The sequence below is a fragment of the Pelecanus crispus genome, chromosome 8 (assembly GCF_030463565.1).
Source record: "Pelecanus crispus isolate bPelCri1 chromosome 8, bPelCri1.pri, whole genome shotgun sequence".
Taxonomy (NCBI): domain Eukaryota; kingdom Metazoa; phylum Chordata; class Aves; order Pelecaniformes; family Pelecanidae; genus Pelecanus; species Pelecanus crispus.
Genome location: NC_134650.1, coordinates 796,487 through 822,346, shown reverse-complemented (window position 1 = coordinate 822,346; position 25,860 = coordinate 796,487). Strand labels below are relative to the sequence as shown.

The window sequence follows — 25,860 nt, the reverse complement described above, 5'->3', positions numbered from 1 at the left end:
ATGGTCTAAGAGGGGACATCAGATCTGGGCAGTTTATTTTCTGTATCTGAAAATGTTTATTTTCATCTTGGTATGACAGTACACATCAGGAGGAAACATACAGACACACAGAGCAGCAAAAAATAAAAAGACAAGTTATTTCTGAAAAAAATTTAGATGGGTGAAATTAATTTCCCCGTGGGACTGACCTGTACGTTCCATACCGTGACACCGCACAGGCTCCCCGCGGATCGTGCCCATGGCATCCCCACGTCCCGATCGCTCCGCGGCGTCCTGAGGGACTCGGTCCGCCCGGCCGACAAGAGCTGCTCAGCCCTCCCCGTGAGCGGTGACTGCTCCCAGCGGAACTGCCGGGACGCCGTGCTGCAGCGGGATGACTTCAGCCCCAGCACGGGGCACGGCACTGGAGGATCTTCAAAGCCAGCGGCACTCGCGGCTGCTGGCTTGCTGTTTGGAGCAGCGTGGGGCAGGCCAGGGGCAGAGCCGAGCCGAGCCGAGCCGGTCCTGCCGCCTCCAGCCAGGGCCAGGCCATCCCACCACCCTCACCACGCTCCCGGCCTCACAACGAGCACCCTGCCCCCAGGAGAAGCCTTAACCCTTTGCTCCTGGCACCCACCCGTAAGCAGGTGGGCAACGCAGCCTTTGAAGAAGAGACTGGGTTTTACTGGCCTTTCATTATTCAGAGACTACTCCCACTTTGGCGGTGGGGGAGGATGCAAACGCTTCCTATCCTAACTCCAAAATCCAGAGTGACGCAAGAATAAAAATGTTAGTCCTAAAATTGGACACAGCAGTTCAAATAAAAGTAATTTGATGATTTTCTCAGGCACACAAAGCAGCAACTCAATAAAAATAAATATGCTAATGAATGTGTTTAGTCTTGGCCGTTACATTTCATAAATATTTACTGTTCAGTACTCAGAGTCCAAATTCACAAGAATCCGTTGACAACCAGAATAAGAAAGATGAAGGCAAGTACTTTGTTCCGCTGTGCCAAATCAAGGTACGGTCATTTCCTAAGGACCGTGCCGTGGCTCTGTCCTCACAAAGCATGGGCTAGCATTTCCCACAGTGCAAGCCTCCAGCACCAGCCACGCACGCGAAGCTTCGTGGATTTACCCTACTGGAGAGCTGGCGCCTGGCCACGGTCTGTGGCCGGGCTGTTTAGTAGTACGCTCATTTGGCTTCCAAATAGGGTAGCTGAGACATTAAATATTGAATAGGCAGGACCACAGCACTCGGGCATAGCATAAGGAAAAGTCCACCGAGAGTTACACCACTTTTGAGAAAATAAAACACAACTCACCCTGAAAAACACAAAAGCTGATCATTTTGCTTTAGGGCAATGAAGTAACTGGTTCAAGTCTCCACAAAGAGCAAACACAGACTTTAAAGGGGTTATTTGTAAAGTGTGGTATTACCCTAACGCAGTAAAGGGTATCAAAGACTGTTTGCGCTTATCTGAATTTTAAATTAAAAGTTTAAAATAAAGCTATCCTGATGCAGTGTGTGGAACAAAAGGAGAAGCGTATGAGACACCCTTTGTCAGGAACTTTACTTGCACTTGATCAATTCCCCTCCAGGTTTTGTCGTCGTCTTCTATTCAGAAGCAATACAAGAGAAACACTTTCTGAAAGAATTCAAATATATGCAAAACTTGTATTGAGGCATGTCTTTACAGCTGAAAGTAATCATGCTGGCAGGGGTATAATAACCAAGTACTTCCAACACAGCAATCAGAACTGAAGCAATGAGTGACTCAGGCGGCGAATAGTAACCCTACTCAGCTGCTACAGTTGAGCTTCATTTCTGTAGAATGAAGTGTCTACCCCACAGAATTAAGCTGTGAAATAAACAGCTCACGGGGTGTGCTTGCACCTCCCTTGATAAGACACAAAGCAACTGGTTGACTAGGCAAGGGTGTCTTCATAGCAACAAGGGCTATTTTTGTTTTGTTGTTCTATGTTCCCTTACTGAATTCTCGGTCTCTAGAGATTATAGCACCAATTCACAGGATGCTGCTGCTGCCAAGCTTACACTTGTTCCTCCGTGATTTTCATGATCAATGTTCCCTCAAGTAGTACAATTCCTTAATCTTTTGTAAAAGATTTGCAGTCTGTGGTCTTCTTTTCTTCCACCTGTGCATATTAAACACTCTTTCCTCAATAAAGGTACCAGTAAAGTTCAGACAACAGCCATGGAATTCCGATGGCAACGAAGATACGTGGTTCCAAGTAAACTCTGTGCAAATACATTTTCTCCTGCAAAAACAGAAAAAATAGGTTTTAGAAGAAATTAATTAGAAGGTAATCAATAGCCATTTGCTCTTGTTCTGAAGCTAATTTAAGAGTTGACCACATCTTCCCTCCACAGATAACCCCTGAAGATACTACTTTTCAGTAAATATCCTTAGACAGAACCAACATCTTATTTTACTAGGACTATCGCACTCACAATATATTAACAGAGAGGAGAGGATGAAACACAGGACGCAGAAGTTGTCTTCATCAACATACTGTTCAGAAACTCTGGAACAGTATTGAGCCTAACGCTGCAGTAGATCATTATTTTCCTTGAAAACTCCTCAAAAGTCGCACACTATTTATAATGGACAAAAAACCCCACATTTATTTGTAGAACTACAAGGAACACAACGTGCAATAGGTATCACAAACTGAGCAATTTTTCTTATCTGTAGGTGGATGTTGCACTTACAGCTGCTCATTAACAGCGCGATCACCCACACTGCTCCTGAAGAAGTGTCTCCATTATTTTAATACCCTGGAAAAAAAGCACAAATAAATGCCAGTTTTACACACAACTGAAGTATTTTGTATATTAGAAAGGGCACCCCACAAAACACCAGCAAAGCCTTAAAAAACAGAAATTGCATTTCATGGTCGCGCACTAACTCAGCGCGGTTCTCCGCACCACCCGGGAGGCACAAGGAGCGCCGACGGCCCAGGCTGCTCAGGGGGAACCCGGAGGGCACAAAGGACCCTCTGCAGCTTGCAAGCTCTTCCAAGTCAAGGCTGCACAAAGCCAGGGCACTTGATCAGGTCACACATTTGATTCCAGTTCTGCCACTGCTTTGCTTGGGCCAAGCCACTTCTCATCCCTTGGTATACCCCTCTTTAAAATGGAAATGCCATCACTTGCGTGTTTCCCAAGCAATTGGGTGTGCGAGGATGTAAGCTCCCCATAAAAGCCCCTATGATTATTTCTATAATGGAGGGAAGTAATATTGAAATGAAGTAAAAAACACCGTCAGAAGACCACGAAGGGAAATATTTCTTCTCTGGGACTGATCTGTGAAGGAAGGAGGAACTACCAAATAATGAACTATTAATTAAAGCAAAATGTAGGTTGAATCTAGGGGTTTGCTTGTCTGCGGGGGCTCACTGCGGGTGAGCCCTAGGCGCTCACAACCAGCAAGAGCTGCGCAGCTGCAGACACCAGACTGCCTACAGCAGGGCAGCCACCTAAAAACGGGGGGAAGCGTTCGACCAGGTGCTCTTCCCACATCAGGGCCACAGACTGCTCCACAGCCAGATGCTTCGCCATTTTGAAATTAATTTAAGTTCAAGGTTCAGTACAAAGTGAGAGAGAAGCAGCTCCCTATTTGGTAAACAGCAAAACCCACTCACTTGAGATAAGAAAATCCACATCCTTCCCTCTCCCACTTTTTGGCTCTGTCCGTGTACTGAAATTGTCGTAATTTGCCAACCCTACCTCTAATGTTTGGTCAGATCTTGTGCACTGAAGCAAGCTTGGAGCTTAGCTATAACCTGTGTGGGGCTAAGGCTTACCCTAGTATGCTCTCTCTCTCTGTCCAGATAAAAGAAAAAAAGATTTCCCAGTTTGAGTCACTGTGAGCGGAGGTAAAAAAAAAAGACAATTAACTTTAACAAACAGGTCAAGAGAATTTCACATCTCCAAAAAAAAACTGGACAAGATATTTTGTATCTATGAAAACCAGTTCATCTTCCATGCCTACTCTTTGCAGAAGGCAATAAGCTGACTACCTTAGTCTATCAGTCTAAATTGGACATGCCACTGTTTACAGAATGAAGCACTAATTGACGTAAGTGAAGACTCGGAGGTTTGCCTAGGGAATTTAAAAATGTTACTTATTGAATCAATTACTTTCACAGTGTGACAACTGCTTTTTCTTTTATTTCTCCTCATAGCACTGCAGACTTTTAGGCAAAATGGTGCTGAAGAAGAAAAGGGGAATGAGAGGGACTCCATTAAATGAATAAAATACGAAAGGGCAGGTACAAGTCATTACCCAGTATCTTTTCAGCAAGGAACAACTAAATCAAAGCCTAATCAATATATTCCTTTCAACTAAAGTTCAAACACTTAAATCTCAGCCCCAGGAGATCAGGCTTAAAGGAGCTAAATTTACACTGCTTAGAGTGCAATGATGCACTTGAAATGCAGAGCAAACATCGCCTACCCATTAAACTCTGCACCTCTATAGCTGCAGCTTAAAAGCTTCTCTGACAGGCAGGCCATAGAATAGTTTTATTTTTCAAAGGTGGAGGTATTCTGCTACTGTAAGAAGCTATCCTGCCGTAAGCGTCTACGTACAGCCCGTATCGGTGCAACACCCTGAAGCACCCAAAGGGACGGGAGCCCAGCAGGTTCCCAGCTCAGGAACGGGTGAACCCTCCAGCGAGGGCCACTTCGTCACCGCAGCCAGTGCTGAAGCCACAGCGGGCACACCGGCCCGGCAGCGGGTGGCAGGATAACGAGGGAAACGCGGAACGGCAATCGGCGGAGTTCCCAGCACCGCAGACTGGCTGAGCAGCCCATGCTTGCATCTGGAGTATCTGCCAGGAGCCAGACTCGACTCCCAGCTGATAGCGACAGAGAGAATATCACGTCTGTAACATCCTCCACATCTTTACCAAACACTCTAAGTTTTAAATAAGAGGTTAAGCGATGTACAGGGAAAGTCTAAATGGCCTGTTTGAATGTGATGAAGGCAATGCATATTGCAGTGCACACCTCATCTCCACTGCCAGTACAAAAGCAGGGTAACACTTAACAGACTAGCAGAAAATTTTATGCTGTCTCTGAAAAGAGCACCTAATACCTTTCGTTCTTTTTGTAACCATGACAAAACATTTTTCAGCTAAATATTTGTTATTTGAGCTCAGCTCCATCATTTAACAAACACTATATCGTGGCCTTTAATTTCCATCTCCTTATATATTCAAGTCAAGCAAAAGGAATCTAAAAAAGAAACTAAGAAGTGAAAATGACAGAAATGTTGCAACATTTAAGAGGCAACGGATAAAACATCTACCAATATCACAAAAGTTTCTTGCTACAAATGCTCCTTTATTGTGTGGCCTTAAAAACCGCTCATAACTTTGTCACCTGTACCGCTCCATGCTGGCAGGGATCATCATAACTTAGACACGTACAAACTAATTAAATTAAAACTTATACACACAAAGGCTGACTTTAGGGGTCACCACTAGCCCTCCTGGGCTGGAAACTTCTCCCAGTCTATTCCTGAAGGACTGCAGCCCATGGGGGGGGCCCACGCTGAAGCAGTTTGTGAAGGATGGTATCCTGTGGGAGGGACTGGAGCAGGGGAAAAGCGTGAAAAGGAAGGAGCAAAGACGAAGCGTTATGAACTGACCGCAACCCCCATTATTCTCCACCCCCCCCCCGCGCCCCTCCGGGGAGCGAGGCAGTAGAAGAGTCAGGGATGAAGGAGTAAAGGTGAGCCTTTGGGAAGGAGGGGTGGCTGGGGGTAAGGTGTTTTTAGCTTTGTCTTTGCTCCCCACCACCCTACTCTATTTTTAATTGGCAATAAATTAAATTACTCTTTCACAAGTTGAATCTGTTTTGCCTGTGACAGCGATCACTAAGTGATCTCCCTGTCTTTATCGTGACCCACAACCCAGAACAGGCTGTGCTGGTAGCTGGGATTTACCAGCATATCTGCTCAGACTTCTGAATTATTCAGAAGGAAAGTTTTATTGGCAATAATGTGGGTGCATATCATTCATTAATACCTTTTCTGAACCGGTAAAAAACAGAATAATCACAAATGCTGTAATTTCCACCCAAATGCACTATGACTTCTACAAACAAAAGCAGGGCAGGAGAACTTTATCTCCTATATTTCTGTTCAGAGTTGGAATAAAATAAGAGAAATGTGACAAATACGAGGAGCCATGAAATGTCACTGTCATTCTGTTAGGCATTTAAAAAAAAAAACCCTACCCACACAATAGGCTCATATCTCAGTTAAAAAAATAATGATTACAAAGATTGGTGCCTTTGGTGCCCATGAATAGTTTCATGAATAGTAACTTTTCTCTCTCTTTCTATAAAATAAAGATATTTAATATTGACCGTGTGAATACACGAGCTTTATTGTAGTCGTTCACAAAATTTAATATTCGTACAGTATTTTCTCCTGCTCTTTATGTAGCTCATCCCCTACTCCATTTCCTCTGCCCCCTCACGTCGCTGCCTCCCGCTGCTTCCCTACTCCCTTATCTCATCCCAGCCTCTCCAAACAGATGGATGGAGAAGTGCACTGCTGTCAGGACCGAGGAGATAAAGCAGGAATCATGGTTTGGCTTTGAAAGTAACATCCTTACGTATTCCAACCAATTATACGCGGTGCAAGAAAAGCAGTGCCCTTCTGGTCAGGCCATTAGGAAGGATGCAGATCAGGTACTGGAAGGTAGGAGGTAAATGGAAGCTTGGAGAACATTTATCAAGCCTCGTCATTCATGCAACATGTATTTTAAAACTTTAACTATCATCTTTGTGTTGCCATTTGTTACATTTGGGCAAAATGTGCCTCAAAACTACTCCATGGCCGAGCCACAAAAGGAAGCCTATCTCTCAGCCTAGGAGTGGCATGCATAGATACAGCTGCTGCCTGAGGGAGACGGATGCTTCGGAGGCGGGGGGAAAACCAGGCAAGACCGCACGTTTATACCAGATCTGGTGCGCTTGCTATTTTTCTTTTTCGCAGATCTGCAGACATAGCCAAAATTGCTAAAGGATTTCTAACGCAGCACTGTAGAGCTACCGCGAGCTAGTTTGTTTTACCCGCTAGCTCTGCGCTGCCATAAGCCGGCAAGACGCGTTTCACTGCTCACAGCCACTGCTTACACCAGCATAGCTGTCTGCTTCTGTCTGTCTTTTCTTTTAAAGCCACAACAAAAAGATCTTACAGTTATCAAGAATAAGCACATGAATAAATGGCCGTGCTGTTTGAAATACATTTCCATCTACAGCTCTTGGGGCACAGATTGCAAAATCAGCTTCTGAAGCACGAGTGAGAGGCTGGGGCCGTGGGCCCCTGCGCCAGCGCAGAGGAGCGTGTCCGAAGGGACGGCGGGTGCTGCCCAGGCTCCACGCTCCAGCACCCACTCACTTCAGCGGGAGAAAAGACAGGACGCTGCTAAGGCCACTTCAAAACAAAACAAAACCAAAATGAAAAAAACCCACTTCAACAGTATTAACCGCTTGGTCCCCATGAATAATTAAAGAATGGCATAAGACATGATCTTAACTGTGGACCTCTAAGTTCATCTGAAAAACAAATTTCTCCATTAGATAACTAAAAAATGATAAATAGTGGTAAATATAGGTCCATTATAGTCTTGCAGTACATAAGGTACATGAGCCCAGCCACAAAAATGCCATGTTTTCAGGCACATACATATGCTTTCATTCATCTGAAACAAGATACCAACTGGAGGAGGGGAAAAAGCCAAAAAAAAGGCCAAAACCCCCCTCTTTCTTTCTCATTAAAAAGGTTTAATTAAATATTCTTTCCTTCTCCTCCTTGCTCCTTTTTCAGCAAGTGTAAACTTTAAACAGTCTGCACAGCACAACCTGAGCCCCCAAATCTCTTCATGGCACAAACTTCCAGAGAACAAGACTTCCACGGAACTTCATTTCCCAATGAACGCTTCAGGAGACGTTGCTGTTAAACCTAGTTTATCAATATGCCATGACTCCCAGAAACGAAAGGCCTTTGAACACTAACTCCCTTGGGATGCTCTGCTGGATACTGGATAGCTTTTATCCTCTTTCATAATTCTTACTGAAAGACAGAACTATTGAAGTATACAGAACCGCTACAGGGAGATTGACTGTGGCTATTGTAAATACATCAAGCTGCCAAAAAAAATCTAACATTACTGCAGAAAAACGCATGACATGATATAAATTCATGTTGACTGCTTTTGACTATTTCACTGTAAAGGTGCTATAGAACCGCAAATTATTATTACAGTATTAGCTGGTACAATGAGGCATTAGGAAGAAGAACTGTTTCAATGCCTGGGGGAAATCAGGAATAAGAATGAATTACAGAAACTGAAACAGTCATACATGCCGTGTTTTAAAATGTATTTGAAATAAAACTATTACCATAATAAAACTAAATCCATTTTGTTCTGCTTATTCTCTGTAGGCAAAAGAAAAGGTCAAATATTTTTTCAACAATTAAAAGACGTAAAGAATCCAGACTTACAACATCAATTTAATTTTGAGGCCAGATGATCTGGTGATTTGAAAAAAATTAGAATATAATTTGAGGAAGAAATCCAAGCAATAAATGACTTACCTTCTTCATACCTTGTTTTAAAAATGAATGAGCAAAAGCTTCCAACACACAGTTGAGCACACCTGCCCCGGTAACTGATATTTTGCCTTTTTGTGTGAAGTCTGTCCTAAGAAACAGAAACATAACACCCTTTTATTTTTCTGACTACTTAGTAAACATTAAGCGTAAGCTCTACGTTAGAAAGTTAGTGTTTGATACCCGAGTAAGGGATTCATCTCTCAGATTCATGTATTTTGTACGACAATCTCAAAGGCAAACGTAACGAGATAGAGGAACATGAGCTAACAAGAGGTTTGCAACGACCCTCTCCTACGGTCAGCGCTGCCGAAGGTCCAGCTGGGCTCCGCTTCAGGAAAGACGTGCGCTTACTGGAGAAGCCCCAGGAGCGGCAACACGGAGAGAGGTCTGGAGAGGACACGACGGCCATCCCCAGAATCATGACAGCCAACTGTAGGCGCGGTGAAATAGGCTTGTACGATTTTATAGAGCCCTCAGGACATCATCCCACCCAAGCTAGACAGAGGGAGTGGTAACAGCGAGGAGAGGACCCCCACTCCTACCCCCACAGCATGCACGCGAACCCGGCACCACCGACGCCTTGGCAGGCCATGACCATTTATTATTTCTGCCCATGCAATTCGGTAAGACAAACCCGTGGAGTTCAAGTGAAGGAGCTGGAGAACGTGAGAAGTTCCCCCCAACCCCGGGATGGATGTCAGCAGTAAAAATCCACCATTGAACTCAGCTGCTCTGGTTGGGATTTATTTATTCATTTTGCAGTTTCACCATTGTAGGGGACAAAAAAGGGAGGCTCAAGAAAAATACTGAACTCCAATTGATTTCCGTAGCACACAGCTGGCAATGCCACATCATTACAACACAGTCACAGGGAGAAGTCTATTAATGAGATCCAACTACTAAATTATTGACTAGTTAAGTACGGCAAATTTGGTCTAATTGTTTTCATGATGGCAGTTTAATTAAAGTGTCTTTAGTATAAAAAGTCTAGCAATATTCTTGTTCAGATAGTGTCAGGGAGAGTTTCCAAAGCCTGCATGGCTTTCAAAACTAAATTAAAAGTTACACCCAGTGCAAGGCTCTTCAAAAGAGGGAGCTTTTGTACGGGAGATCTTTTTAATTCCCACCTCCAGCTGACAAGCACCGCTCATGCATCACGTGCATCTCTCCACATCAGGGAGACATCTTCTCACCCCGCGCCCACCGTGCTGCAAGAGACTTCAGCTCCCTCCGGCTGTATGACATGAGGGAAAGTGCTGGGTAATAAAAGGAATCTGATGGCAATTGAGGGATACAAAATGAAAAAGCAAAGAACTGCTCCTGGCAGGGAGGGGGAAAGCAGTCAAACTAAAACACAGAGGGACGGCAAATGACACCAGAGACAAAATTCAAGCGACACAGGGATCCTCCAGTGCAGAGAGACGGGTATAACCTGCCCAGACGCATGGAAATTTGCCAGGACACAATTTCAACACAAATCCAGGCAATTACAGGGGAGTTTTGCCACTGACTTTCCCCTTCAGTTTGGCACTGTGCACAGACAGCTCTTCCCAGAGCCCTCCCTGTCAACACGGACGCAGGGTGGAAAGCGCGCTCAAACCTAACGGAGGTGTCGTGGTTCAGCCCCCGCCAGCAGCTCAGCACCACGCAGCCGCTCGCTGCCCCTGCCCCCATGGGACGGGGGAGAGAATCGGAGGAGTGAGAGTGAGAAACACTCCTGGGCTGAGATAAGAGCAGTTTAATAATTGAAATAAAATAAAGTAGTAATGATAATAATAACAATATAATAATGATAATAACAATAACAATATCCAAAGCAAGCGATGCCCAATGCAATTGCTCCCCACCCGCCGACCGATGCCCAGCCAGTTCCCAGCAGCGATCGCTGCTCCCCGGCCAACCCCCCCAGTTTCCATACTGCCCATGACGCCGTATGGGATGGAATGGCCCTTGGGGCAGTTGGGATCAACTCTCCTGGCTGTGCCCCCTCCCAGCTCCTTGTGCCCCTGGCAGAGCAGGGGAAGCTGCAAAGTCCTTGCCTGGCATAAGCAGCGCTGAGCAACAACTAAACCATCAGCGTGTGATCAGCATTCTGCTCATCCTAAATCCAAACCACAGCACTGTGCCTGCTACTAGGGAGAAAATTAACTCTATCCCAGCTGCAACCAGGACAGTAGGTAATGCACGCTTTAGGGTAAGTGCAAGTGAATCACTCTAGAAATTGTCACTAACCCAAACACGTAGAATGCAAGTGGAGGAGAGCAGCTGACAAGACCCACACTGGTTTGATATACCAGCAGTGAAAGCGCTGAGCCCCAGAGCCGCATCCCGCGGCAGCGCCAGCGAACAGCGGGGCAGCGCTGGCAAGCCATCCCGGACCCTCTGCAGGCAAACGCCGCTCGGGTCCGGACCCACCCTCGCCTGCGGGAACTAACTGGCTTTCTTTGGACTTTAGACATCAAGATGAGATGCTTGTCTATAACAGCAATTCAATCGTGGAAACCAAATAAAAAGTCTCATGAAGGAGTTCAGCCAAATGGGTAACGCAGGTGCTTTCGGGCCTCTGAATATACAGATATGCCTCATCATGCCTTCTTCAGTGGTTTAGAATTTATTTATGGTAATGTTTGTTTGCTGCTAGATCTTTTCAGACATTTATATGCTCTGCTTGGAAGCACCCACAATAATTCACTTTGCAAGAATATGCAGCAGTTGGCATCCCTGCGTTCACATTTATTTAGGACAAAATAACCACCTGACGTTAAGAGGAAGAACTACGCTGCGGTTAAATTGACTGTTTGGGACTAAGAAAGCATCACTTCAATTGCCCCAGTTCCATTAGGGACATCAGGAAGGTCACAGTCTCCCTCCCCCGACTTGCGGTTCTCTAGCTGAAAATAATAAAGGATGTAACTGCCAGTCTCAGACTGGGTAAACTAATCCACGTCCTATGGATGAGGTGCTGCTAAACAGGCAAGCCGCCGGTCCCTGCAGGGACTGGATTCGTGGTTTGATCTTCTACATTGGTCTACAAAGCAGCCGGGCTGAAGGCAACACAGATATAACTTCATCTGACAGGGGTAGGAATATTCTGCCTTCCCATCGGCACCATCCCGCCACACGTGCCTGGGACCAGGCTGCGGCTCTCCGAAGCGGCAGCCCTGTCACTAACCCCGCTGGCCAGGGATCTCCTTGCAGAGGCACAGAGCGGGGCTGCGGCTGAGGGCAGCGCGAGCAACGCCCGCAGGCAGCCTGCGGCCACGGCCCCGACACCTCCCGTGCCACCGGCTCCCTGCTGGGTTCGGAGCGGGCAGTGCCGGGCACGGAGCGCACCGCGCACCCGGGAGTCGCGGGGAGAGGCAAAGACAGTCGGCCTGCTCGGGCGGCCGATCCAGACGCAAGCCAGCAAAGCGGCGCTCTGCTTTCATTTATCAGCACCCTTAACGATGTCATGTTAAAGCTGATTAAACAAACAGCCCGCTACAACACGCGCACGGTGCCTGACTGAGGTGCAGAATTTTCTCATTCTCTTCACTCTTTTAGTGCCTGAAGTTTCAGGAGGTTGCTATTGAAATCAGCCCAGCAGTACTTAGTAGGGGAGAAAGACAAGTTTCTGTCTGTACTGAGGTTACCATCACTCTCGTAATGTTGTTCTCTATTTAGGGGCATAATGTACAATTTTCCCATTAATCAGGAGCACTTGAGTCTCCTCATCGTGTGTTTTCTTATTTCTCTCCAGTGCAACAGTATGCTGCTAACGTTATGCCCTTTGCATAATTCCTTCATCTATTCGAAATTTACATTTTGAAATGTACGTATACTACATGCGGCTGAAATTTAACGCCTGTTTTGCCAGCCAGCATTTGTTAGATCCGATTACCTCCGTAAGACCCCTGAAGAGGCGACAGCGGTGCGCGCGGGCACACCCAGGTATCCTTGAACCTGCCTGGCCAGGGCAGCACGGCTGAGGTCCGCGGGCTCCTGCAGCTCCGTACTGCAGCTGCTGACCTGCACCGGCGCCCACGGTACCTCCAGGGGCACCGTCGCCGTGGCAGGCATTGAAAGCTCGTGTAAGTGAACCTGCCGAGGCTGCAATCGCGCTCTGGCAGCCCAGCTACGCCTCTGCCTTCCCAAACGCCACTGCAAGCTTTGATAAGAGCGAGCAGCGGTGACACCAAGCTCAGACAACTCCCCTGCAGAAGCAGGAGCAGAAGCAGCACACTGAGTACAGTGCCTTTCCTAAACTGGAACCAAAGAGCCTTGAAAACAGGGCGTGAGCGACCGACCAGTCGCAGTAGTTAGAGTTTCTACACCAACAGGACCAACATCTAGAGTTGCAACTCTGATGCAGAGGAAGCCTCAGCAAGGACAGAGGGTGCCAGCAAACTTTTGAAACAAAACAGTCTGAAGAGCCAGAGGAACGTGTCCTCAAACAGCAATGTCCCAGCACAGGGCTTTCAAAAACGCCCAAGCCACAAGAAATTTAATTTCATCCGAAGTTGGTGGTTTTTTTCTTAAACATGCTTAGCGCTTTCCAAAGGCACATGGACCTTGCTGGACAACCATGCCACACTTCCCAGGGCACATCACAACATACACAAAAGTAATGACTAATTACACAAGACACCAGAACAAAGAAAGAATTAATGCGGTTGACATCAGCTGGAAATAAATCTTTTTTTAAAGACAGTCATATGTATCACATCCCTGCTCATTTCAATGCTACAGGAATTAGAAACTGCACTCTGATCCTGCTGTAAATGTGCATAAAGACATTTCTAAGGCTCCACTCTGCACAAACACAAGTGTGTGTTCTCCCAGGCAAAGTCCCATAGCAGCTTATATCTTTGGGGCACAGCAGGCCAGACACCGGAGAAAGAAAATTGTTTGGGAGCAAGTATGCTCCATGCCAATGGCTGGCAAGCAGGAGGGAGCTGATAATTTTTAAACTGCTGTCCAAGCATCTGTTGGTAGATACGAGAGCAAAACGAACTCTCTGGCTACGCCTGCTGTGCAGGAACAGCAGGGCAGCCTTCTACAACTGCAGAGCAGCACACAGAAAATTAATTTCCAACAATTATTTGTGCTCTGGCCAGAGAACCTAACCTCGCATCTGAACAAGCCAGAGGAAAGCTACAGGACATCTACAGTTGCTGCCTCAAATGCATTCAAGACATACCAAAGAAGTTCTTATTCATACCCCTCTCATTCCAAGCATTCAAAAAGCAACAGAAGATCCTTTTCCAAGGCCGTGGCCCTACAGCAGCAGCCCTGAGCCGGCACAGGGGCACTGCTACAGCGGAGGCCAGCACTCACCAGTTTGGATTCTCCAAGCTCTCTCTGAAGACAGACTCCTCGCTCAGAGACGCATACTGTGTCCACGTAAGACAATGAGTTTTCATAGCCATGTTTCTTTTCTGCGTATTAAGCCAAGATTCCTCTTCCAAGTAGATGTTGGGCACTTTTAAGACACTGACCTGGGAAGTAGAAGAATTATAGCTTTTTTTTTTTTAAAAAAAAAAGGGGCAGAATCACTTCTCAGTATTTTGAAAGTATTACTTCATCTAGCAAGCGTGGGCCAAAGAAGGGATAGAAATCTCACCATCGGCTTATTTACATTCTGCATGTATAGGGCAATGATACGTTCGCCTTGGCAGGTGAGGCTTGGAAGAGACAAACACATGTTTAGAGGCAAAAACATACAGAGTCGTCAGCACCAGGAAAAGAGCACATGCACACTTCTAGGCATGCAGGCTGTGAAATAGTACAGCTGTTTAACCACGCATGAATGTAAATGTACTTTTCTGTATACAGACTACCTGCTGCAAGATACTCTGCAAAAAACCAAATAATAAATGAAGGCTAATTCTTCTCCCATACCAAACTGTGAAGAAAGGACTGTCACTAAAAGAGACACAAGAGAGAGACACTAAGGGATTGCACAACCCAGGTCCTTACATTTTCTACAGCCTTTAAGGAACCGCGTTTTATCTTCTTTCTAGGGACTCTACGATGCCATCTTTAACTTGCAACATGCTATAGGCACATTAAGTATTACTGTAATTCCCTCTGAATTCACTTACAGAATGGTTTTGTGAGAGATTACAACCCAATGCATTCAGGAGCCATGGATCAGATATCCAATAATACATGAGCTCAGCTCAGAAATAATTACCCAGTGTTTATTACCAGCTGCTGCCTTCTTGCTGAGTTCCACAAGACTGAGTTTTTTATAAAAACACCATCTACCTCACAGAAATCATGAGCACTGACAGCAATAAGATTATTGTATTGGGGTGGGGGGAATGGCTGCACTTTCACCATGGCCCAGATAACGTTTTATAACAGCTTTATTTTTTCCAGGTACAAAATTTAAAAACCCATCACTGCTTGTAAAACCACCACCACCAGTTGTATCTTAGTGTGCTCATGGCTACAATTTTGTCCATTCAAGTTAAATATAAAACCAGTTCCTTGAGAATTTTTTTCTCTTAACTTCTCTTTAAAAGTAACTTTTCTAATTTAAAAAAAAAAATCATTAGGAAATGGGGTCCTTTTAAACAAGATAAACCACAGCGAAGCATCAAGGTTTTACAACTTGACTAAATTTCTCTAGAAGTAGTTACCTTTCTTAAAATGTCAGGAATTACACTAAAAGTAGTTACCTTTCTTAAAATTTCAGGAATTACATTCTGGCACGTTGCAATTCTCCTCCGGTAAATAATTCCTGTAGACAAATCTGATGATAAAAGAAAATCAGAAGGGAAGAGTTACAGCAACAAATATTAACATTTTTTTTTTAATAAAATTAAAGCAGTTGGAAGACTTCACAGCACAGCAAATATGCAAGGAGAAATGCTGGCAAATTAACAGAGCATTGGGGGGCAGGGATGGTTTTGGTTTGGGGTTTTTTTAAGTACAACCCCGTATTTCTGCTGCTTTGGTAGACAGGAGGCTGTAAATAAGACTGCTACGGGCATTTTGCGCTCTGCCTCAAGAGGAGGGCACCGGCATCCCCCACTGTGACCCAGACCCCCCTCACCCAGCGCGCCGCACAAACACGTCCCTGGCATTTACAGCGGTGCTCCCGGGCAGCAGAGCACCGCGGGCAGTGCCGGCGGCAGTGCCGGCTGCGCGGGCGCACGCAGGGCTCCCTCCCGCAGCCCACGCAGGCTCTGGCAGGACCCCTGGAGCACCGGGCTGCTGGTGGCACCGGGTGCACAATGGCTGGGGCGAGGGAAAAGCTCGGGCGACTGAGCTACCAGACCAACACACAGACCGAAGTTTTAGTTTATTTCTATCCCCACTCCAATTTATATTCTCAGGCTCATTCTCCAGGCAAACACAGCGTGTACGAGATTTACAGAACAGTCCTGTCTCATCACACATTTATTTTTGTATCGAGTTGGACCCAGCGACAAGGACAAAACTATCTATTAGGAAACAAATTACAGTTATTTAGTATCTCCAAAAAATGGTTGGCTTTTAGAATCACTTTGCCTTTTAATATTTAATGACCCAGATCAAGAACAGAATGCTACCGAACAAAAAGCCAGCTGGCAGGCAGCCCAGGTTAAAGACTTCTCCGGGATAAAAGAGCACCTTCTCGAACAGTTGCACTTGGTGGTTTCTGTGCAATGCAAACTTCATGGGGTTCGGTTTCCAGAGCTCTAACAAACATATCGCATTAATAATATGGAGCATCTATCTCCATGCAATGTAGAGCAGAAGAGCATTCTGCGGGAAGAGTGGTTTACTGCATCTGAAGAAAACGGCAATGGCAGCACTAATGCTCAGCTTTCTTGAATCTCAGGGCAACCTCACTAACCTTGCTTAGAAGGAGAGCACAAGCCCGGAATTAAGAGCCACCGTTAAACCTGAGCTGCAAGACAGAAGACATCTCCAAATGTATGATAAAGAGCATCCACAAGCATTTGGGAATAAAACTTTAAAATCCACAAGTTCTTATCTCATCCCAAATGCGTACTTGATCACAGTTCCCGTATTAGGAAGAAATGTGGTTATTTCCACGCAAAGTCCTAGGGTACTTGTTACCCACGTGGTGGCAGAACTGTTTAATACATCTGCCCAGGCATGCTACCTGAAGCGCCTCACTGCAAACATTTTCTGCAAGCTCAGCAGCTGGAAAACAAAAATCCACGTGTATCTGCAGAGCTGATCTGATAACTGCACTCTGACCCGAGCAGATTTATTTTCCCATCAATATGGCTGGGAAATGGTGGAATTCCTACTGATAAAGCAAGAGACTGAGGATCTGTGATCGCTTTCTGACTGTCAGCATCCCACAAGGCCACCGCGCAGTCTCCGGTTCCTGGGACTACCTCCTCATCTGGGAAGTGAAAGAGCCAGCGATCCCTCTGAAGGCAGGGATCATGAAAGCCAAGCAGTGCGATGCCTGTGCAGCCTCCGAGGCCCGATCCACACAGCTCGCTGTGCTTCCTTCCAGCGGCCTCGCATCTGATCTGTAGAGCACTGCAGATGGGGATCATCACAGAAACACCAAGGAACCATACAACCAAAGAACATACCACAGAGATACCGGGCGTAACCTCTAACGGCCTCAGAATAAGCTGAAAATTCAAATACTTAATGCAGTTAAAACGCACGCTTTGGGCGGGGAGGGGGGGTGGTAATATTTTCTTGGTCTTGCTTACAGAAGTGCCCAGGATGCAGGAATCCCAGGCACGTCTGCAGTGCCCGGCTTCTACTGAAATACAACTATTACATAATTAATTTTAAAAGTTATGAAAAGTTGTAATTAGCTGTGTAAGAAAAGTCAGGCAGCTTACCTGTTTTCTCTTCCACTGTTTCTACAGCCATGACGTGTTTCTCCATGGGACTGGGATACTGGGATAAAAATGCATAGGGTAAAGATTACCACTTCTCACATGGGTAAAAGAAAATTGCTAGCTGACACTTGTCAAGTCAGAAGCAGTTTCATAGCTTCTCTCAACAGCTACGAGCTGCCTGATATTAACACTCCGCAGTCTCCATTCAAGTTAGAGGAAAGGAAGAATTTAGTAAGATTAGCTTAGTAAGCAAGATTAGAAAACAAACAGAAAACCCACAACACTGCTATGAGAAAAATCGCTTGAAGGGGAGATGCTAGCTTCCGCGGCAGCATACAGACACCTTCCACACACCATCCCTACCACAGAAACGAAGACGCAAGCTCTTGACCCGCATCGCGTTTTTCAAAGGAGGGCTAAGCAGAGCTTTCAGCAGTGTGGCAGCTCCACGGGCCAAAGCCAGAGCTGCTTCAAGGCTGGAAGAACGAGATTCTTGCTCCAAGACCTCCACTGCACAGGAATTATGCCGAAATTGTACAGGTTGCCTGCAGGGCAACATCCTATATAAGAATTGTATGCACAAGAACAGGACTTCTAAGGATGCACAGTGCATTTTGGAACTTCAGAAACTCCTCTGGCTAGAAATGAGACAGAGAAGGCTACAAGGACCTTACTCTCCATTGCAAAAAGCAATCAATGTTCATGTGAAAAATGAACTCTAAAATTTAAAGTGCAAGATAATTTCTTGAACTCAAGTAATACCCAAAAAGTTACTGTAACCTCCGTGCTAATACAAATGCCAGACTGAAGAAATACTGACCACCAGATAAAGATTAACACTAAACAAAATACAAAGCTTTAGGAAAGGTGGGGAAATTGCACTTTAAGGATAACTCAGTTTATGTAATGCAATTATGATGTGCAATAATATGTGCTCCAAAATTCCGATATAAATCTTGGGTTCTAAGCTAAAAAGGTCGACAATTCCAGAACAGGCTGTTCTATAATCCAGCTCTACTATTTTTTCTTGCTGCAGAATAAAAGTTGATTTAAAAAGCGCAAGGTTTTCAAGTCCTATTCTATACAGAAATGTGAGGCTTCTCCACAACGTACTGCTTTGAAATGGCAGTAGTGGCATAATTACATTATCGATGTAACTTACACTCTGTAAGGCCCAATCGTGTGAAACAGAGAGCCATTTACATAAATCTTTCACTAAATAGCAGGCTCTATTACCCTAGTATTTAAACAGAAATAGACTCGATTTGCTACACAGCAGAGTAAAAGAAGGAACATTACAAGTCTACCAGCAGACGTAATGGCTAGGAGAGTGTGACAGCCACAGAAGCAGCGTTTCCAGCCAGCCACAGCCTCCCTGCAAGGTTTCCACTCCCCGGGGAGGCCAGCGCTAACAGCAGCGGAGAACAAAGAGATCTCAGCCTGCCTGTTATCGCCGCCCTGCAGTAACTCAACCCCGACAGCCTCCCCGGCAGAGGCACAGGAGTCCCATCCCCGTCCGAAGGGCTCCCACTAGCCCAAGGGCTTCAGCCCTGCCTTGCAGCCTCCTTGCTCAGAAGCGCAGATGCAACCTGCCCTGCGTCGCCGCTCCTGCTCAGCAAGGGCGCGGGGCAGGGGCTGCCACCCCTCACAGCAGTCACCCGTGACGCTGGCTCCGGCATCCGCATCCCCAGCTCCTTGTGTTGGCCCACACGACAGAGCAAGGACTTCCAAAATTTGGAATAGCCTGAAGAGCGGCGGCTGCGAGAGGGTGCTGCTAACCCACGGTCGTGCCCAAACGTCGCAGCTCCCACCACGCGCCGTTCACCGAGAACACAACCGCCGGCCACACCGCAGCGGGCGCCCCTGCACCAGGAGAGGGTGCTGAGACCGGGACGGGACGCCGGCCGGCTCTCGCCACGCGTCCCTGGGAGCTCCCAAGGCACAGCTACCGTCCCCCCAGCCCGCGCCTGCAAACCAGCACCGGAGGGGGTGCCGCGGCCGGCCAGGAGCAGGAGGCTGCGAGGATGGGCAGCAACTGCTGGGCAGAACGCGGCCGGGGCGTCGAAGGGCAGCGGGACAGGCAGGCCAGCCAGCGTCAACCTCCGAGCTGGCGGGGCAGAAGCGGCGTCGCCCAAGCACCCAGGGCCGCTGCCTGGCAAGGAGGGAATGCCATCTTGTGGTGCAGGCCGCAAGCGCACGGCACCTGCCTCTGCGGGCAGCGGGGTGGCACAGCCGGGGTGCCCAGCCTGTCCCCAGCACACGCACACAGCCGGGGTGCACAGCCCGTCCCCAGCGCACAGCCGGGGTGCCCAGCCCATCCCACAGCACACAGCCGGGGTGCACAGCCCGTCCCCAGCGCACAGCCGGGGTGCACAGCCCATGCCCAGCACACAGCCGGGGTGCACAGCCTGTCCCCAGCACACAGCCGGGGTGCACAGCCCGTGCCCAGCACACAGCCGGGGTGCACAGCCTGTCCCCAGCACACAGCCGGGGTGCACAGCCCGTCCCCAGCACACAGCCAGGGTGCACAGCCTGTCCCCCAGCACACAGCCGGGGTGCCCAGCCCGTGTCCAGCACACAGCCGGGGTGCACAGCCCGTCCCCAGCACACAGCCGGGGTGCACAGCCCGTCCCCCAGCACACAGCCGGGGTGCACAGCCTGTCCCCAGCACACAGCCGGGGTGCCCAGCCCGTCCCCAGCGCACAGCCGGGGTGCACAGCCCGTCCCCAGCGCACAGCCGGGGTGCCCAGCCCATGCCCAGCACACAGCCGGGGTGCACAGCCTGTCCCCAGCACACAGCCGGGGTGCACAGCCCGTCCCCCAGCACACAGCCGGGGTGCACAGCCCGTCCCACAGCACACAGCCGGGGTGCACAGCCTGTCCCCAGCACACAGCCGGGGTGCACAGCCCGTCGCCCAGCACACAGCCGGGGTGCACAGCCCGTGCCCCAGCACACAGCCGGGGTGCACAGCCCGTCGCCCAGCACACAGCCGGGGTGCACAGCCCGTGCCCCAGCACACAGCCGGGGTGCACAGCCCGTCCCCCAGCACACAGCCGGGGTGCACAGCCCGTCGCCCAGCACACAGCCGGGGTGCACAGCCCGTGCCCAGCGCACAGCCGGGGTGCACAGCCCGTGCCCAGCACACAGCCGGGGTGCACAGCCCGTCCCCCAGCACACAGCCGGGGTGCACAGCCCGTCCCCCCGCTGAGGCAGAGCAGAGCCCGGGCACCGTTCCTCAGCCCCGGCCCCAAACCCCGTGCGTGCCAAGCGGCTGAAGGGTCCCAGCAGGAGGGGACCAGCACGGCCCCCTCGTTATTCTGGAAATGCGTGAGCAGAGGAGACCCCGAGGCCTGTCCGCTTACTTGACGCAGGAGCGAATCTCACCCCTCTCCCTGCTGAGGTACAATCTTCACGCCCTGCCTTCGTTAAACCCTTCCCAGACTGCAGCCGGCGCGTTTCCCGCATCTCAGACTGCACCTGGGGAAGTACAGCTCCAAACACTGTAACTCGAAATGCTGGACTTCTGTGAAAAAGAAACAGTTATCCAGACAAAGCGTGCATACATTTTTTAAAGAAATGAAACAGCTCCACTGACTTCCTGTAGTAAATTTCTTTCCAGATTGATTTTCTTATTTTAAAGACATTTCTCCTCCATCACACTAAGACGACCCCAAAAGAATCGGCAGCAGCAGAAGCCACACAGCTGACTTTGCCTTTAAGCTACCCATAGCTTGGAAATGACTTTTGTCTACCCTGGCTGCCGGTGCTTCCTGAAGACGTCAGAGCCCGTTTTACAGACGCAGAGCTGCAAGCGCGGTACCAGCAAACAGCAGTTCGGAAGCCACGAGACTCCCATCGCCAGAAGCCCCTTGGCACCCCGGCACGGGGTTACCTCTCATTTCACGCCTACCCGAATTGAAGCGCTCCATTCTCCCCTTGCAAAAACTTAACAATTAAAATTAGATAAAGGATTGCTGCGCTCTCATTCAGTCTTCCTGTAAATGTATTGATTGTTTTCTACAAATAACAACAAGCAGAACAGACTGCATTAGTCATTATTCCGAATCCAGGGAATTAAAACCCCACATACCTTTCCTAAATGAAATGTGTAAGATCATTTATCAAAAGCAGCGGTTCCTAACCACAGCCATGTTTCTCAGAAGTTATTTGAGGGAAATGGCAGGCCTCTAAAAGCGGCACTGTGTTTAGCAACAGAGAGAAATCACTGCAGGTTACACATAATGATTTGTATAAAAATGAAATGTTTCAAAGCAACGAAGGGCTGGTTTTACATGCAAGATCAAATGGAGCCCACATAAATCAAAATGACAGCTTCAAAGACTTGCAAAAAATAATAATATTTAAATTCATAAATACTCTGATTCTTTCTTTTTTAACTGCAAGGAAATGAAGCAGTGACACTGCAAAATCAGCTAAACCTTTCCAGATTCCTCCGCTTTGTTATTGGTTTGGAAAGGTGGTGGTTGTGAACAAAAATAAATTTAAAAAAAAAAAAAAAAGTCTAGCAAACCCACTGCACAGTTTACTTGCTGTGATAAAGATCAATAAATACAAAAGCCTTTCATGTACGGATACGCTTATTTCAAATACAAATCAATTTGTCATACTTGAACTAAATGTTTGATTTACAGTTCACGGGCTCGCTTTACACCACCACCTGCGCTAACCTAAAGACCACCCAGCAGAAGCTGCTGCCCGTTCCAGCAGGCTCAGGCCCCCGGCCACGGGGCAAGACCCCGCTCGGCTCCGCACCCCGCAGAGGCTCAACGAGCGTGGCTCCCCTACGGCCGCAGGAACGCCGCGGCTCTGCCTGGGGACCGGCCACGCCAGCCCGCGCACATCCCACGGCTACCGGAGAACTGAAGGCCCCTGCTTCCAGCAGGATTCTTCCTCGCCTACATGGCAGCTGTCCGAAAGCTGCGCTCGGCGGAAGGGAAGCGGCACTGGCACACCACCATCCATCCGACCCATCCAGCGCATCCCTCCAGATCGTGCTCTGCCACCGCCGCTCCTCCCACGCCGACCACGGAGGGGCCGCTTTCTCTGGAAACACATGGCAAAGGCAGAATACTTCCTAGCATATTTCTGAACAGGCATACGCGAATATATACCCCGGTATCTGATGTAGCAGGCTGTCCATCTGATTACCAGCTATTTCTTACTGATTCTACATAATGAAAGCAGAGGACACATCTCTGCGGTACGTGGACGTTTCTAGAGGAGCTGGGTGTAATTCTGCTGCAGAGCGCAGTGATGTTTTAAACAATCTGAGAGATGCACAAGAGGAAGGAGGGTCCACAAAAAAAATAAAAAAGAGAGAGAGAAAAGAAGAGCCCACACTGCTGCTTTCCACAGTCCAAGCGACTTCTGTGCTCCATCCTCAGAGGTCACAAATTGCAGCTGATACGCAAAATGCCCCAGTCAAGGCAATACGTGGGATTTCTGTGAGCCAGGCGATGTCTTGGCACAAACATGCCCTTGAAGAACCCCGACTGCTTTGGCTTTGGTCTCCCCTGAGAGCACGTCTGGTTGCACCTTCCCACCCTATTTTGCAGCATAACAACATTCAAAGGCTCAACTTGCAGAGTCGCAACGGAAGGAACAAGAACAGGAGCCCTGAAGTCAACTTTAACTATGGCATTTATGAGTAACTATGGCAATTATTTTTTCAATCATATCAAATTCCTCGTTAAAAGCATGTGATGCACTTTGCTGCCACATACAAATGAGGATTATTTTAACCTTTCTGCTCTGCGCTTCTGGCTGTCATAATTAGCCTCACTATTCACCTCCAACTGCCCTTCTCAAGGCATATGAAGTATACTAAAGAATACAATTTCCATTTGCATTTCTACTCTGGTTCGAATCTTTCACAATGAAAAGCACTAACATGGCTTCTCCTCTCACCTCTAATTGCCAAACACTCAAGAAAAATCGGCAAGAGGTGGCCCTGCCTTCTCTTTTCCAAGTTTGTTCAGAGTTTCCAGATGAGTATTTTGGAGCACATCCGCTGCTTAGCCATAGTGTGGCAGTCTAAACTACACGGTTAGCAAACCCGACTGCCCAAGCTCGCCAGAGAGCGAGCTCAGGATTTCTGCAGCAGGGCAAGAGAAAAAAATGTTTGCTTTTTTGCCCCCCTCCCTTTTTTTTTTTTTTTTAAAGAAACCCTTAAATGCATCTTTGCACAGTCCTACTCTAGGGCAAAAAAAGAAAGTTAGCAGAAACAGAAGAGAAATAGAAAGACTCCAGACTAAGCATCTTTGCCTGTATTTACTGTTCAAAGTTCTGGCGCTTTGGCTTGTGAGGAAATTTGGGTTTTTTCCTTTGCAAAAGAATACATAACAGTTTGGTTTTCAGTACAAGTACAGGGCGTGACGCTACCACAGGGATCCAACTCCATTTTGGACTGAGTAATCAAACACCAAAAAAAAAAAAAAAAAAAGGTGGTCAATTAAAACAAAAACACGCCACCACGTCTTTTAGAGAGCCATGTGTCTCACCAGTCATTTCCTCACGAGATGGACACTGAAGACGAGATGCTGACCTCACCGAGACAGCGTGCAGAAGCCTGGTGACTTCAGCAAGCCCAACGTTGTCTTTACAGGCTTCCAGCAAACAGGAAAAACTTGTTATTTCTTGGTAGAAGTGCAACATATTGTCTTCCACTCCTACCCTAACCCATAAAACCAATCCAGTTTTTAAGGATCTGACAATTTTTAATAAAAGGTTACTTAACAAGAGGCAAGCCCTGCCTCCCAGCACCCGGGACGGCGGCAGCAGGAGCAAGGCTGCACACCACAGGTCATTGTGCCACCGCTGACGAATTCGAGTCGGGTTCCCCTTGGCACTGCCTCTATCAAAGCCAAACCTCCACTAACAGGAGATGGAGAACTGGCAGCTGGCTGAGACAAAAAAAATCCTTCCTTGTGTTTTAAGTCGGTTGCATCAAGGATGAATTTAGCCCAAAGTCAACAATCGTTTAAACATCTTGTCCTGCTGAGAACATTCACAAACCCATGGGGTTTTGCGCCAAGGAAAGGCCCTGCGCTATACAGCTGCTCCCTTCCATCGTTAATGTTTAAACACACGCGGCCAAAACAAAGATAATGGAGCCTGCTCTATTCTTCACCTTGGTGTTCGCAAAAACCAGCCACAGCTAGAGGGCAAAAGCCCGCCATCAGCTTGTAATAAAGATTAGAATTCATCCCTATTTCTGTGCTGCTGTTCAAAGGAAACCACCACCAAGAAGGACAGTTTTGATGCACAGCTTGGAGCTCGGGTCTGAGAGACACCAGTGCTCAGAAGGAAAATTTAGCAGGATGCTGTTTTGCTAGGAGCAGACGCAACACGGAAACGCTGTTTACCTGCCATTAACAGAGCCTTCTGCCACTGCAAAACATTTTCGTTTTAAAGCCTACTTAAAAGTCTAATGATTGCTGCACTACCAGGCCAAAAGCCGTGCTGCACCACACAGTGACGCAGGGGTTGGCATTCTGCAAGGACAGAAAAACGGAATTCGTTTCTACTGATCCGATCTTTCTTACAAACAGATCCCAGCCACCGTGGCAGAGCCCCTGGGAGGGCAGGCGCCGCTGTCCCGGCCGTGCCCATCCCTTGTGCCCCGCGGCAGCCGTGCCGTACCCCCGCCATGGCCACCGCGGCTCACGGGCCGGCACGCGACGCCCGCGGAGGGGAGCCGGTGGCAGCGGGCAGCATTCGGTGGCTTTGTTCACCGCACCGAAGTCCCTCTCGCACGTTTCGACGCCACCACGCTCTGCAGGCAGCGGTTCGGCTGTTTCTGGCCAAGAGCGGCCACCCGCTGTCCACCGTGGCCACCGCACCGCCCGTGCTCGGCACCGGGCCTGCGGCGTCGCTGCTGGAAGTCCCTGGGCGCGGGTGCCCCCAGCGCGGGCACCCCGGGGGGCCAGGCAGCGCAAGGGTGCCCGCTCTGCTCCGGGGGCTCCTGCGCAACCAAGAGGCAGCCAGCCCCTCGGGCACGAAACGCACGTTTCCACCTAAGCATGAAAAAGGCTGTGATAAAAGAGGGAAAGCCCAAGCTTTCGGCTGCGGGCAGGGCCTGCACACCCACAGGGCCCCGAGCCCAGCTCCTCCTGCCACTGCCTGCTCCCGGCCCCCGCCCCGCCGCCCTGCCCGGGCCGCTTTTCTCTCCCACAGAGAAGATTTCGGGTTTTCCAGCCGGCCACCGGGCCCGCGGCAGCGAAGACCGGCTCAGCCCGCGGCCCGGCCCCGCCGCCGCCGTGAGGCGCTCCTGCCCCGGCCGGCAGCGCGGCGGGGCCCGGGAGGCGCCCGGTTACCTTGCGGAGGTGGCTGGCCACCACCTGCTCGAAGGGGTAGCGGTACACGCGGTGCACCTCCACCGTCACCCCCAT

The 25,860-nt window shown here is 48.5% G+C and overlaps 1 protein-coding gene across 1 annotated transcript; it reads right to left on the bottom strand.

Moving 5' to 3' along the window:
* Positions 1-564: 564 nt before the first annotated feature.
* On the bottom strand, positions 565-25,860 carry PRELID2 (PRELI domain containing 2). Its single transcript, XM_075715281.1, has 7 exons — positions 25,786-25,860; positions 17,449-17,506; positions 15,304-15,377; positions 13,955-14,115; positions 8,621-8,726; positions 2,716-2,781; positions 565-2,261 (listed from the first exon to the last, which is right to left on the bottom strand). Exons 1-6 carry the CDS (start codon positions 25,858-25,860, stop codon positions 2,737-2,739), a joined length of 519 nt encoding a protein of 172 aa, XP_075571396.1. The 3' UTR covers positions 565-2,261; positions 2,716-2,736.